General features: G+C 35.4%; 1 protein-coding gene across 1 annotated transcript; it reads right to left on the bottom strand.

Annotated features, from left to right (window-relative positions):
• Positions 1–6,413: 6,413 nt before the first annotated feature.
• On the bottom strand, positions 6,414–12,219 carry LOC116112539. Its single transcript, XM_031398664.1, has 6 exons — positions 11,934–12,219; positions 10,785–10,934; positions 10,204–10,643; positions 8,210–8,426; positions 7,850–8,095; positions 6,414–6,607 (listed from the first exon to the last, which is right to left on the bottom strand). The coding sequence occupies exons 1-6, from the start codon at positions 12,217–12,219 to the stop codon at positions 6,414–6,416; spliced, it is 1,533 nt and encodes a 510-aa protein (XP_031254524.1).
• Positions 12,220–12,431: the final 212 nt, after the last annotated feature.

Raw genomic sequence — 12,431 nt, 5'->3', positions numbered from 1 at the left:
TGACATAAAAATAAAAAATAAAAAGTTACTTTCAATGGGGTAATGTAGGCGGCAAAAGTAGAATCAAAGAGATGATAATGTAGGCGGCAAAAGAAGAATCAAACAATAAAATTGATTTTGGTTACTAGTAGTACATATTTTTTTTAATAAACAATATTTAGTGGCTAACATTTTGGTTGCAAAAAAAATCCTATTAACAACTATAACTTTAGTTGCCAAAATAACATACCCAAAATTTCAATTTATTTCAAGCGGGAACATGGGACGCTCAAAATTTACCATACATTTGGCAATAAAATCTTAATTGCCAAAAGAAGATAATTTATTTCAATTTATTTCCAGCGAGAACTTGGGGCGCTCAAAATTTACCCTACATTTGGCAACTAAAATCTTAGTTGCCAAAAAAAGATAATTTGCAGCTAACTAATTAGTTGCACAACAGTAATTTTAGTCACAAATTAAAATAATATTTTTTTCATTTTACCGGGAAAGTTGGGTTAAAAAAAAATCATCAACTTTTAGCAACTAAATACATTTTAGTTGCTATACATGAGTTTTTGCAACTAATTGTAATATGGACAAAATAATTAGTTGCCAAATGTACCTTTGTCCCTTTGTAATTATTGTCAAAAGCTTGGATATTTCGGTAATTGTATTATTTTGTAACTAATAAAAATAGTTACAAATTAATTAATAAATATTTGCATCTAATTTAGCAACTATTTAGTAGTTGCAAATAATTATTTTCTGTAACCATAATTTTAGTTGCAGAATCCCTTGTTGTAATTGTCAATTGTGTTCGCGCAAGAATTGGCAACCAAATAAATTAGTCGCTGATGTGATATTTTAGGCAACAAATCACATTAGTCACAAAATATTAATTTTAGACGCTAAAGGTGAGAATAAATGGGCCCTAAAATTTTATTCCCTTCGGCCGACTAATTGGAATTTAGTTACTAAATGTGGGGTATCTGCAACTATTTTTGCCTAGTTGCAAAAAAATTGGTTTCCAAAAGTACTTTTTCTTGTAGTGAATACATATATATTTTCTATGATGTATTTAGAGATTTCATATTATATTTCCCAAAGTATACTAGCTAGAAAGAGTAACTATAAGGAGGCAGAAGGAAGGTGGATGACATGACTCGGGCCATACTTGATGCATTGATCGGTGAGCTCCCAGAGCATATCGGTGTTAGAGCCTCAGCGACCAAAGAGGCCATCTTGCTGAGGACCTATGTGGGGTTCAAAGACGCTTCTCCTCATGAGCAGCTTGTTTGTGCATGCAGCTACATCACTAAGGTATGGATAGTTCACCCTTCTTCATTTCTTAGAGGCTTTTCTCTTTAGTTCTCGCTAATTATTTCTTCCTTCTCAAGCTTACGTGTTGACCAAGCTCCTCCTCGATGAGAGCTAACCCACACTGGAGGATACTCATGTGGGGTGGCAAGAAGCAGAGAAATTGAAGGAGGACATCTTGGCTAAGGTCAAATTGGTGGAAAAGAAGAAGGACTCGTTGCAAGCCAAACTTGAGTGGCAGAAAAAGGAGGCTAAGGCCTTCGAGGTTAAGGAAAGGGAGTTCATTGACAAAATTAAGGTGAGCGAGGCCGCTCAAGCAAAAGCTGAGGCAAAGTCAGCCAAGACTGAGAAGAGTCTGGCATAGTAGCAAGGTGCTAATAAGAAGTTGTATTTCAAACTGTTCCTCGCTTGGAATTGCTATAGGTACAGTGAGGAGAACTGTTGCCAAGACTGAATTGAGTTTGCCTTGAGCTTCTTGAACCACCTCTTGGTATCGCCTACTAACATGACCACGAAATAGTGACACTTTGCCAAGTCACAGACTTGATGTAGCTCCATCAGGTCGTTAAAAGAGTCAATGTGGTTTCTGAGATCTCCTTTCTCGTTGAACTTGCTCTCTGGTGCCCTGAATCCTTAGGGGAGTGAGGCCTGACAAACTTACTTCGTGAACGGAGAACTCACTATTTCTTCCGCCATAGTGCTCTAGCGGGCTCTTAGATCGTCGAGCATTTTTTGCACTCGATCTAAATCTTCATTATGAGGAGTACTTTGGTTGTGGGCTCCATTCAGCCTTACCTCGAGCAAGTGAGTTCGAAGATCCATTACTGGTGAACCTCCTATGTCATGTGCATTGATGCGCGAGGTTGAGTCATGATGGCTGAGTTGGTAGGTGCTATCATACCCATCAGTGCACTACTCGTGACATTGGTTAAAATCGAAACGTCGGTCATTGCCAGATTGACACATGTGACTCATCTTGCGAGCTTGTGAGGTCTGAACCCGCCTTTGGCGTGGTTAAAACTAGCACGCTGACGTTAGGGATATTGTTGAGCAAGTCGAGTATCCCTAGGGCATGTAGGCAAGTGACCATTTTCACATAGCGGAAAAATGTATTTTAAAACAAAAAGATCACTTACACATCCCAAAATCCAAGGACATATTATATTATTTACATGCATAAACTTAAAACGTATAATACAAATTTGCATAAAATAAACAACCCATTCAAGGATCTAGAACACTTACGCACGTTTGGAGGCTCCTCTAAATATCTCTAGATTTGATTTCGCTACTCGATTCAACATAGAAATGCACTCATGCTGTTCACACGAAGACAATCCGTAGAACCCTTGATTATTTTGCTAGAATAACCAAGGACTTTAAGAATCAAGGAAGATCAAGAATTTTTTTTTTTCTTTTTCACTAAAGAGTGAAAACCTGAGAGAGACAGAGAGAGCTTTTTGGGTGGCTAGGGTTTCTTAATTGAATGAATAATTATATTTTTAATTTTAAGTTGCACTTATATAGTGCAACAATTAAAAACCCTATTCCACTTTGGAATAGCCATAGGCTCCAACCCTAGTTCACCCTTGCAACCAAACTATAACGCTCACATCAAGGTACGTAGCTTTACTTATTCCCTTATACCCTTAGTTGAATTTTGTTCAAGTTATCTTGAAAAAGTGTAAAGAAAATCCCTTAAATTGTCATTAAGGGTAAAATGGTCTTTTCACTCATAATTAGTTGAAAATGTGGGGAGTGAAAAGAGATCGAATTTCATAGAGAATGCAATAAAAATGAGGGCATTATGTTAATTGAATAAGGGACATAGATAAAATTTTATAAAAAGTGCAAGGGTAAAATGGGAAAATATAAATAATATTTTGTTATATCAAGAGTTGAAGAATGAAACCCTAGCCACTCTTCCTCCATTTTCACGCCACCTTCATCCTCAAATTCTCTCAATTTCTTCAATTCTTTTTCAAGGGAAATTCATAGATTTTGGGTCATTTTTAGTGGAATTTCAATCTCAAGCATCTTTAGGTAAGATCCTTGCACTAAAAAGTGAATTTTAATTTTTAAAGTGTTGAATTTTGATGATTTGTGTTCATAGGATTTAAGAGAAAGAGAGTTGGATCAAAAAAGATTATTAAAGTGTTGGATTGCTCACATTTAAGGTAACTAAATCCTACCCTAGTTATGATTGAAGCAATATTGTGTAGAGAATTTCTTTTATGCATATATGTGTTTTATATGAAGAATTGTTGACGGATTTGATGTTGAATGATGGTTAGAACTTATCCATGAGAAGTAGTGTTTGTGTATTTGATATTTGATATTTGATGAGAGTTTGGATGAATTATGGAAGAATTGGAGTCGAAATTATGGAGTGTGCAATTTGGACAGGTTTTGCGTTAATCTTGGAAGATTTTGTTTCAAATTTTGGTGGCTTAGAAAAGAAGTAAAAGTGTAGCTAATTTAGAGCTTGGATGTGCACATAAATTGTTTCATGAAATATTAAAGAGAAGTGCATGTATGAGTATGGTTATGTGTTATCTTGAGATGAGTTAGTAGATGGTAGAGAAGGACATGTTTGCATTCCATATTGCATTATTGCATCTAAACATGTGAATTTAGAAAGAATTATAAGCATGAACCCATCTACATGCATACACACTCATGAGAGCATGAAAAAACATTAAAGAACATTCAAGAGTAAATAGAAAGAAATGAGAATATTAAAGAAATTCAAATTTGAATTTTTTATTTAAAGAAGTGTAAAAAGATAAAAGAAGAGAAGGTTGTTGTGATGGGGAACCCGTGAGTGACATAGCCCAACATGCACGCCGCCTTTAGTGAGCGGCCTCAGAATTCAGAAAGAAGAATTGTACAGTTCGTTTGAAGTGCATGTGGATGAGGACTGTACCCAAAATTAGAGAATATACTCACACGGCCAGGGCTCCAAATCCATGCCTCAACCAAGTCTGATCGGCAAGAAAGAAAGAAAGAAAGAATAGAAAGAAAGAAAGAAAGAAAGAAAGAAAGACTAGAAAAGAAAGAAAGAAAGAAAGAAAGAAATACAGAAAAAGAAAAAGAAAATAGAAAAGAAAATGCACATTCTATGCATTTGCATCATATCTATGCATAATACTATGCCTATTATCTTGAGTAGTGAGAAATTAGAAATAGAGAAAAAATAGAGAAGGAACAGAGAAAAATAGAGAAAGAATAGAGAAAGAACAGAGAAAAACAGAGAAAGAATAGAGAAGTGTGATGTAAGGAAAGAAATTCAGAATTTAAGCAACGGAGAGAGAAGGGTAGCATAGTAGGTTTACTTACTGAGCAATTAGTGCTCAGCCCATTGTTTTCAACCTTTTTTGCAGGTAGTAGATGAGATTGCGGTCGCTTGGAACATCAAGAAGCGGAAGAGTTTGGCAACACTGTTGAGTTACTATTTTGTGATTTTATTATATTATGTAAAGATTTGTATATAAAGAAAAAATTAGATATGGGCCCATTATTTCATACTCATCTATGTATATATATTAATATATTTTCTTATAATACTGTTTATTTTCCGACTATACTAACTAGAGAGAAAGCATTACACAAACACTCTTTAATTGGTATTTTAAAATTTAATTAATTATTATTAAAATTAAAATCAATTAATATATATACAATAATATATTAACATTTAATTATTAATAATAATCCATTTAAATACATGCGCACATATATTTAAATATAATCTCACTAATTTTAATTTTAATTTTAATATTAAAATTAAATACAAGCAACAACCTCAGTAAATTTAATTGCACTGTGAGATTACTAAAATACCCTTTCATCCTAAAAGAAGAAAATACCCCTTTCATAGACTGATTCTTAAATTGTCTTCTAAATGTGTAACCCGTAGGCTCCTCATCATATCGACAATGAGTAGTCTCGCGATTAACTCCAATTAATCATCTCACTACACACAGACCAAGATTGGCCCCTAGCAAGGCATCATGGCCACTCAATAAATTCGGATTCAGCAAAATCATAGCCTATCAACGATATGGTTACCGTGCAATCAAATCATTTCATCATCTATTATCTCATCAAGGTCGAGGTACATAAATAGTGTCAACCCCAGTTATTCTCGATATTTTTGTATTCAGTTACTAGACCAATGACTGGAACAATAAATTGGATTGAGCAACAACTCAAACCTATTGTGGTCACAGTTTTAGTGTCATTGTCATTTACTGAATTGTGCCGTGAGATAACTTCTCCCTTATCCAAGAGTGATGAATCCTTTGTTGATCCACCATAGTCTTGATGCACTCCTCAATGCAGCCAATCACTACCATATTGATAACTTTGAATAGAACTACGCTAGGCTAGTGTCAAACTACACCAATTGGTGCACAAGGCGTTCCGGTGATCTCAAGTCTAAGGATCACATGCACCACCATTCGTTAGAGGATTTATTCCATAGACACTAGGGTTACCATCTATATGGAATCCTCTTGTGGGTTTGTCTAGTGAACTTGCCTACAGCAAGCACCCATGTGTTGCACCAGGTTGTAGACAAACAACCTTGACAAGTAAGATCAGTCATCTTTCAACAGGGTTGTTCAACGCTATGATAGCCTTACCATATTATCTGTGTTCTTGGTCAGGATAATATTGGCGCTACGAACATTTCTAGAATGGCCACAATATGTGATCATAGGGTTCTCACTATCAAGATTTGAAACACTTGATACTCTTGTCACGGTTCTACCATCCTAAGGACATATATCAATACACGCAATTATGATTTACATGATACAGAAGAAAATTGCGTTTTATTGATTAATAAACATTATTACAAAGAGTCAATTTTACAATAAATGATTGGCTATGGGGCACCAACTCTAATAGGGCAACCATTGTCTTCATTCTCCCACATCGGTTGTTTGCCCAGTCGTGTCCTAGGGTTAGTTTGCCCACAGGACTCATGTTCATGAGCGGAATGTACTTTGTGGTATTAGGGGTGTCAGTCGCTCCTTGGTGCGGACAAACCAGATTGGTCACCGACCAAGTTCCAACCTATTGGGATAACATCCATGCAGCGTGGTTGGTCAAGGTCCTAGGGGGTCGGTTGCTGATTTCTCAACGCAACCACGTTCTGTTGCACCGCCTATGCAACCATTAGCTTGATCATCTCCACCAGCTGCCCATTTTCGAGATTCGATGTCCCTACCCCCTGTTGATTCGCAATCTGTTGCATTAGCGGCACTAGTGGTCGACCTGAAGGAACAGTCTAATGCAGCTCCTGATTGGTAGTTTCAATGTTGTCGTGGTTTTCAGTGTTAGTCTTTGATCTAGTATGGGCCATTAAAATTTTCAAGTGATCGGGTCACTGAAATGGATTGCTGGAAATTTTGAAATTTGGCAGAGGCCCTACTTCTAGCGCCAAAATGTTGATACGGAAATCGCATTAACTAGAGTGATCGGATTGACGGTGATGGAATCAGAATAGGTGTGTGCTTGATTAATGATAACCAGCAAAGTATGAATAAAAATCAGTAAAGTAAATGACACAAAAGGTTTTTAAAGTGGTTTAACAAGTTATGATCTTGAGCCTACGTCCATTGTTTTCTTATTTTGCTTTGAGAGCTTACAAGAAATTCAATGTAATGCCTAGACTAATTTGTTAACTCATTTTCCATCATTGGAAGAGGTTTATATATAAGTTTTGTACAAAGGAAATAGAAAAATTAAAGGAATTACAATTAAGATTGGAATGCAACTCTGATATCCTCGCGATTGAATACTGAGATTGAGCCATCATTACTATCAATCTAATCTCTTCCGAAACATTTGGGATCTGAGTTTATCTGTGATCTGTTTGAACAATTGTCGAGATTGGTCGCGACTAGCTTATACTAGGTCGAACTATATCTCAACGAGCTTATGCTAGGTCAGATAATCGTTTGAGTTGAACTGGTTTTGGGTTGGGCTATAACCTTGCAGAACTCTGATTTCTCTGAGCTTGATGGAAAAATCACACACACTAGTAATTATTCTATTATAATAGTTGGAGTGAAATAATTAAATATATGAATTTTTATTGAGCAGCACAACACTTACAACCTTTTTATACAACCCTGATGTGACAACTCGCAATTGGTTAGCTCACAGTGGGTCTTATCTGCCCAAATGAAAAGTAATTAATCATGAGTTGTCATCTCAGGGTTGTATAAAAAAGTTGTAAGTCTAGTTTTATTGATTTTTATTACACTAGAATCGTTTAATTAATGAGGAAATGTTTTCAAATTATATCTTGTGTCAAATGCATCGATCATTATTGTTAAAATAGCATAAAGCATTGCCACAATTTGTTAAAGAATCCTTGATTTCAACCCTTAAAAACATCCAAAGAATGAAAATGATGTTTTATGATGAAATGTTACAAAATTTACGAGTATAAAAATATTTTCTTATATAATCACCCTTACAATTTCTCTAGTGCATACTAAATTCAAATTCTTTTTTTCTCACTTGAGGGAAATACCGGGGCCATATGTATAAAAGACAAAGTCTACCAGGAGGGGAAGTTTCAAATACACAAACAAAAACACAGGCGAACAAACTGAAGCACCCAGGAAAGCAAGTATCCAGTGTGCCTTTCTGTCATAAAACACTAGATAAACAGTGGCACCATAGTCTACCATCATCGACGTTACAGAGACAAACAATAAAACGAGACCTGATATTAATCTGTTGGGCAGGACATAAAAAAAATTATCTTCTGCATAGCCTGTAATGAGCATGGACAGGAACATTATCATGGCGGCAATTGATGACAGTAGAGAGAGTGCATCCGAAATGTCAAATATAATGAAGCTTCTCTCATGGGAAAACTTTGGTTTACCATTATCTCCGTTGCCACCAGGCACGCTGATAGCCGCTGCAAATACAATTGTGGTAACGAGTGTTGTTGCTAATGAGCATCCGGTTGCTGCTTGTTTCATCCATTTCTCACCTTTCTTAACAAGCTCCATATGTTCCTTTGTAAATACCATTGCTGGAGTTTCTCCTTTAGAATTTTTACTCGCTCTGTATGCAGGCTGTATAATTTTCTCCACTTCCTGTATAAAATAATTTCATAACTACAAAGTATGAAAGATTGCACTTCTAAAACCGTTCCTGGCTTTTTAGCCTGAAATCACTACAAATTTCTGCAAAATATCTACAAAATTTCTTAATAAATGGTTTTAATATTCTAACATGTTTACCGCTTTTTGATAGAAATAAAAATCATCAAAATCACAATTCATGAAAAAAAAAAAATAAAAAAAAAAAAAGGAAAATAAGAAGTGGAGACATTATTGTTAAAGAATCCAATACTTCTTCTTCTTGGTCCTAAATATTTGAATAGGACGATCTATCCGAGGATATCTTTCCTTCGGAACAAACGAATTTGAATTTAGAATTTATCACATATCCTCTTTTTTATTTTACTTTTTCTAAATTTTTTAATTAAGAGTAACTTTATTTCTTTTATCAACAAGATTAAAATAAATTCAATCCATCAAGTTGCTAGTCTGTCAGCATTTCGCTTCCTTTTCTAGAATTAAATATACATTTAAAATAGACTTGGTAAACTTGGACCCGTATCTGCAGGTCCACGGGTAGCTAGGTAAAATGGGCGGATACAGGTAACCATAATAATTACCTGTACTCGGCTTGCTTATGATAACGGGTGAGTTAGGTGATACCCGCGGGCACCCACACAAAGAAAAAAAATTAACAAAGGTGAAGTGAAGACTGAAGAAGAAGAAATCAATGATTTCTTCAAATCTCAAACAAGAAATCAATAATATCAACAAAGAAAAACTCATAAATCAACATTCATACCAATAAAAATACACCAAAAATCAACATTCATACCAACAAAAATAAACCACGTATCAACAAGAGAATGCATGGATCAAGCCGTGAAGTGGTTGCCATTTGCCGACAGCCTTCCACGGCACCAACACATGCTTAGCCTCACTGGTAGCGGCAATAGAGATTATAGATCTATAATATATTTAGTTTATAAAAGACAAAGGGAAATGGAAAATGAGACACAAAGAACAAAGGCAAAAAATGGGAAAGGTAAAAACTTAAATCTATTTTCATAGGAGAGAGGGAGAAGAAGACGACAAAGAAGAATTGGAAGGGTGAAGACTGAAGAAGAAGAAGAAATATGAAAAAGTGAAGAGGGAGAAAATGACGAAGAAGAATTCGAGAGATGGAGAAGAAGAAGCCGAACTGAAGAAGAAGAAGAAATATGAAAAAGTGGAGAAGGAGAAAGAAGAATTGGAGAGAGGGAGAAGAAGAAGCGAACTGAAGAAGAAAAAATATGAAAAAGTGGGGAGGGAGAAAAAAGACAAGTAGAATTGGAGAGACAGAGAAGAAGATGACGAAGATGAAAGAGAAATATCCGGAGATGAAAAATAATAAAGAAATAAAAGGGAGAAAAAACTTAAAAATAAAAAATTGGAGAGGAAAATTTTTTAAAAGTAAAATAAACAGGTGACCGTGGGTCGACCCATACCCGCACTGGTAGGTACAGGTAATGCCTTCTCCTACTCGTTCAAAAAAATTACCCGTCGACCCATAGTTACCCGACCTATGCCCGCCTGTTTGCCAAGTCTAATTTAAATGATAAAAACTTATTATATTAGGCAAGTAATTTTATTTTAATGCAGTTGTTTTATATCATAATGTTTTTATGTATACTTGAAAAAAAAAAAAAAAAAAAAAAGAATTAGCCCTCCCATAATGCTTTTGTTTCCGCTCCTGTGACTCTCACTAATAGTCCTTTGTAAGAAATGCACCGCAATATGTTAGTGACATTGATTAAATCAGAAGGCTTACCCGAAACCACCGTAACTCGCGCTGCATCTGTAGGGCTGCACCATTGATGAGATTGAGTTGATTTTCGGGTGCCAATTTTCCAGCCAAGTGCAAGATATTATTCCCATCATTGTCATGGGACATCAATAACAAATGTTTGTGACCACTCATTTGAAATATAAGGTTGAACACCTTCTCTCTACGGTTCATGATTGCCAACTGGAGTGCATTATGATTGTCAGCATTTGAAAACCAGACTGCATCAGGGAATGATTTTATAATCTCTTTAACAACTTCGCAAACCCCCAATTCTGCTGCTAATAGGAACGGTCGTTTTAGTATAGAGTAAGCTCTTTCGTGGTCTAGGATTCTTGTAATTTCCATGCACAAGAGTTTGACAAGTTTTACTGCTATCTGATTCATCAACTTTGTCTCTCCTATCTCCTCTCTACAACTTCGAACTGCAAATTAAATTAACTCAACAATGACACAAGTGTATGTTTATATCTTCTTTTGCCTTGATTTATAACTTGTTGCATCTCAATTTCACCGCTTATATATATATATGAAAAAAAAAAAAAAAAAAAAAATTGTGTACGCACCACAACAAAGATAACGGTCCCAAAAGTCTGGCTTTCTTCCGCTTGGAAATGCAGAAGGTTTTCTTGCTATTGCACTCAGAAGAGACTCCCCATCGGATAGCTCCCTTATAGCTAAACTTGGATACTGTTTTACAAAGTCCAGTGCCATGTCTGAGACAATACGATGGACGATAGATTATAATTAATTTCAAAGTTCTAACATGCAGATAGACTTTTAAATATAGAGATAATTCCATTTTCATTCTATGGTTAAGAAGTAAATTTTTTTTTTTTTTTTTTTTTGGTAAAACCAGTAATTGCCTCTTTGACGACTCAAGCATAAGACCACTAAGTACAGCTACCCCCGTGATTAAAGAGTGTCATTTGGTCACAAAAGGAGAAGTGTGTTTAAGAAGTATTAACATTTTGGTCCTTGGACAGTTGGACAACATTCAATTAGTGGACTATTAATTTACTTAAAGAAAACAAAGTACCTTTAATAAAATAATGAAAAAAAATGCATTACACAAATGACACTATTGTGTCATATTTTTACATTTAGAGGGGTATTTTTGTCATTGTGGTATAATTTTCAAGTCAATTAAGTCAAAGGACCAAAAAACTAGTATTTGAAACTGAGTGTCCTTGATGATTATAGACTAAAACCATAGAGATGAAAGCAATTCTATCACTAAAAAAATGTATTAATAAGTTAAAATTGAAAAAGTCTATTGTAGCATAGTGATGTGCCGATGTGGTACCACATGACAACGCATGTATGCTAAGTAGTTATTACATTTAATAAGTGAGAAAGTTTATAATATTACGATGATATCACATGATCAATGCATGCATGACCAATAGTTATTAGAATAAATAATTACCAATCGGAATTAATTTAAAGATAAAGAAAAGAGAAAATATTTAATGGTGTTGTAATATCACCGGAGGTGGTAACATCTTTGCTGTGTTCTGGATTTTTCTTTAATAATTACCAATCACGATTAATTTGACGACAGAGGAAAGAGGAAAAATTAGAGATGACAAAAATTCGTTGGAGGGTGGTATGGATGATGTGGTAGCTCGTTGTATTATAGATTTTTTTTGTAATATATGCTCCTTGAAAACTTGTTGGTAATCATAGTAGCAGCAATATAAGAACAAACTCACCGTAAAGTCCAGCAACTATGAGCGAATTCAAGAAGCAGAAAGCATGCACATTTTCGTCAAAATGAAAAATATCTCGGGTGAATTGCTGTAAATATCTTATCATCTTCTTTTGGCCATGTTGAGCAGCCTCAATAATTGGCATCCTGCCGGAGTTGTTTGCCACTGCAACCAAGTCTGGATGTCTGCCCATTATCATTTGGGCTGCTTGGAAATTGCCAACAATTGCAGCAATCGAAAGGGCTGTGTTGCCCTCATTATTTTGGAGTCCCACTTCATCTTTTGACATGAAACACAATAGAAACTTCACAATGTGATTCGCTTCTTTCCCAGCAGCTACGTGAAGTGCTGTGTCCAGGTTTACCGTGATCCTGACGCGTACCGCTTCCGGATTCCAGTCACAGAAATCTTTTATCGATTCCAAGTTGCCTTCGAGTATAGCTTTATACAGTGGCCGGTACTTTGTGAGATCCTCTGCAATAAAAGAAGTAAACAGAAATA

The sequence above is a fragment of the Pistacia vera genome, unplaced genomic scaffold (genome assembly GCF_008641045.1).
Source record: "Pistacia vera cultivar Batoury unplaced genomic scaffold, PisVer_v2 Contig663, whole genome shotgun sequence".
Lineage (NCBI taxonomy): Eukaryota > Viridiplantae > Streptophyta > Magnoliopsida > Sapindales > Anacardiaceae > Pistacia > Pistacia vera.
This window is presented reverse-complemented; position numbering and strand designations above follow the sequence as displayed.

Bases quoted from the DNA above. Each gene is read 5' to 3' on its own strand.
- LOC116112539 (XM_031398664.1), bottom strand. From the start codon at position 12,219: ATGTCAAAAGATGAAGTGGGACTCCAAAATAATGAGGGCAACACAGCC. The intron at 8,427-10,203 runs GTAAGCCTTCTG...TATTTTATACAG, and splicing joins GCGAGTTACGGTGGTTTCGG to GAAGTGGAGAAAATTATACA. The intron at 6,608-7,849 runs GTATTTCCCTCA...ACTACCAATCAG, and splicing joins CTTTTATACATATGGCCCCG to GAGCTGCATTAGACTGTTCC.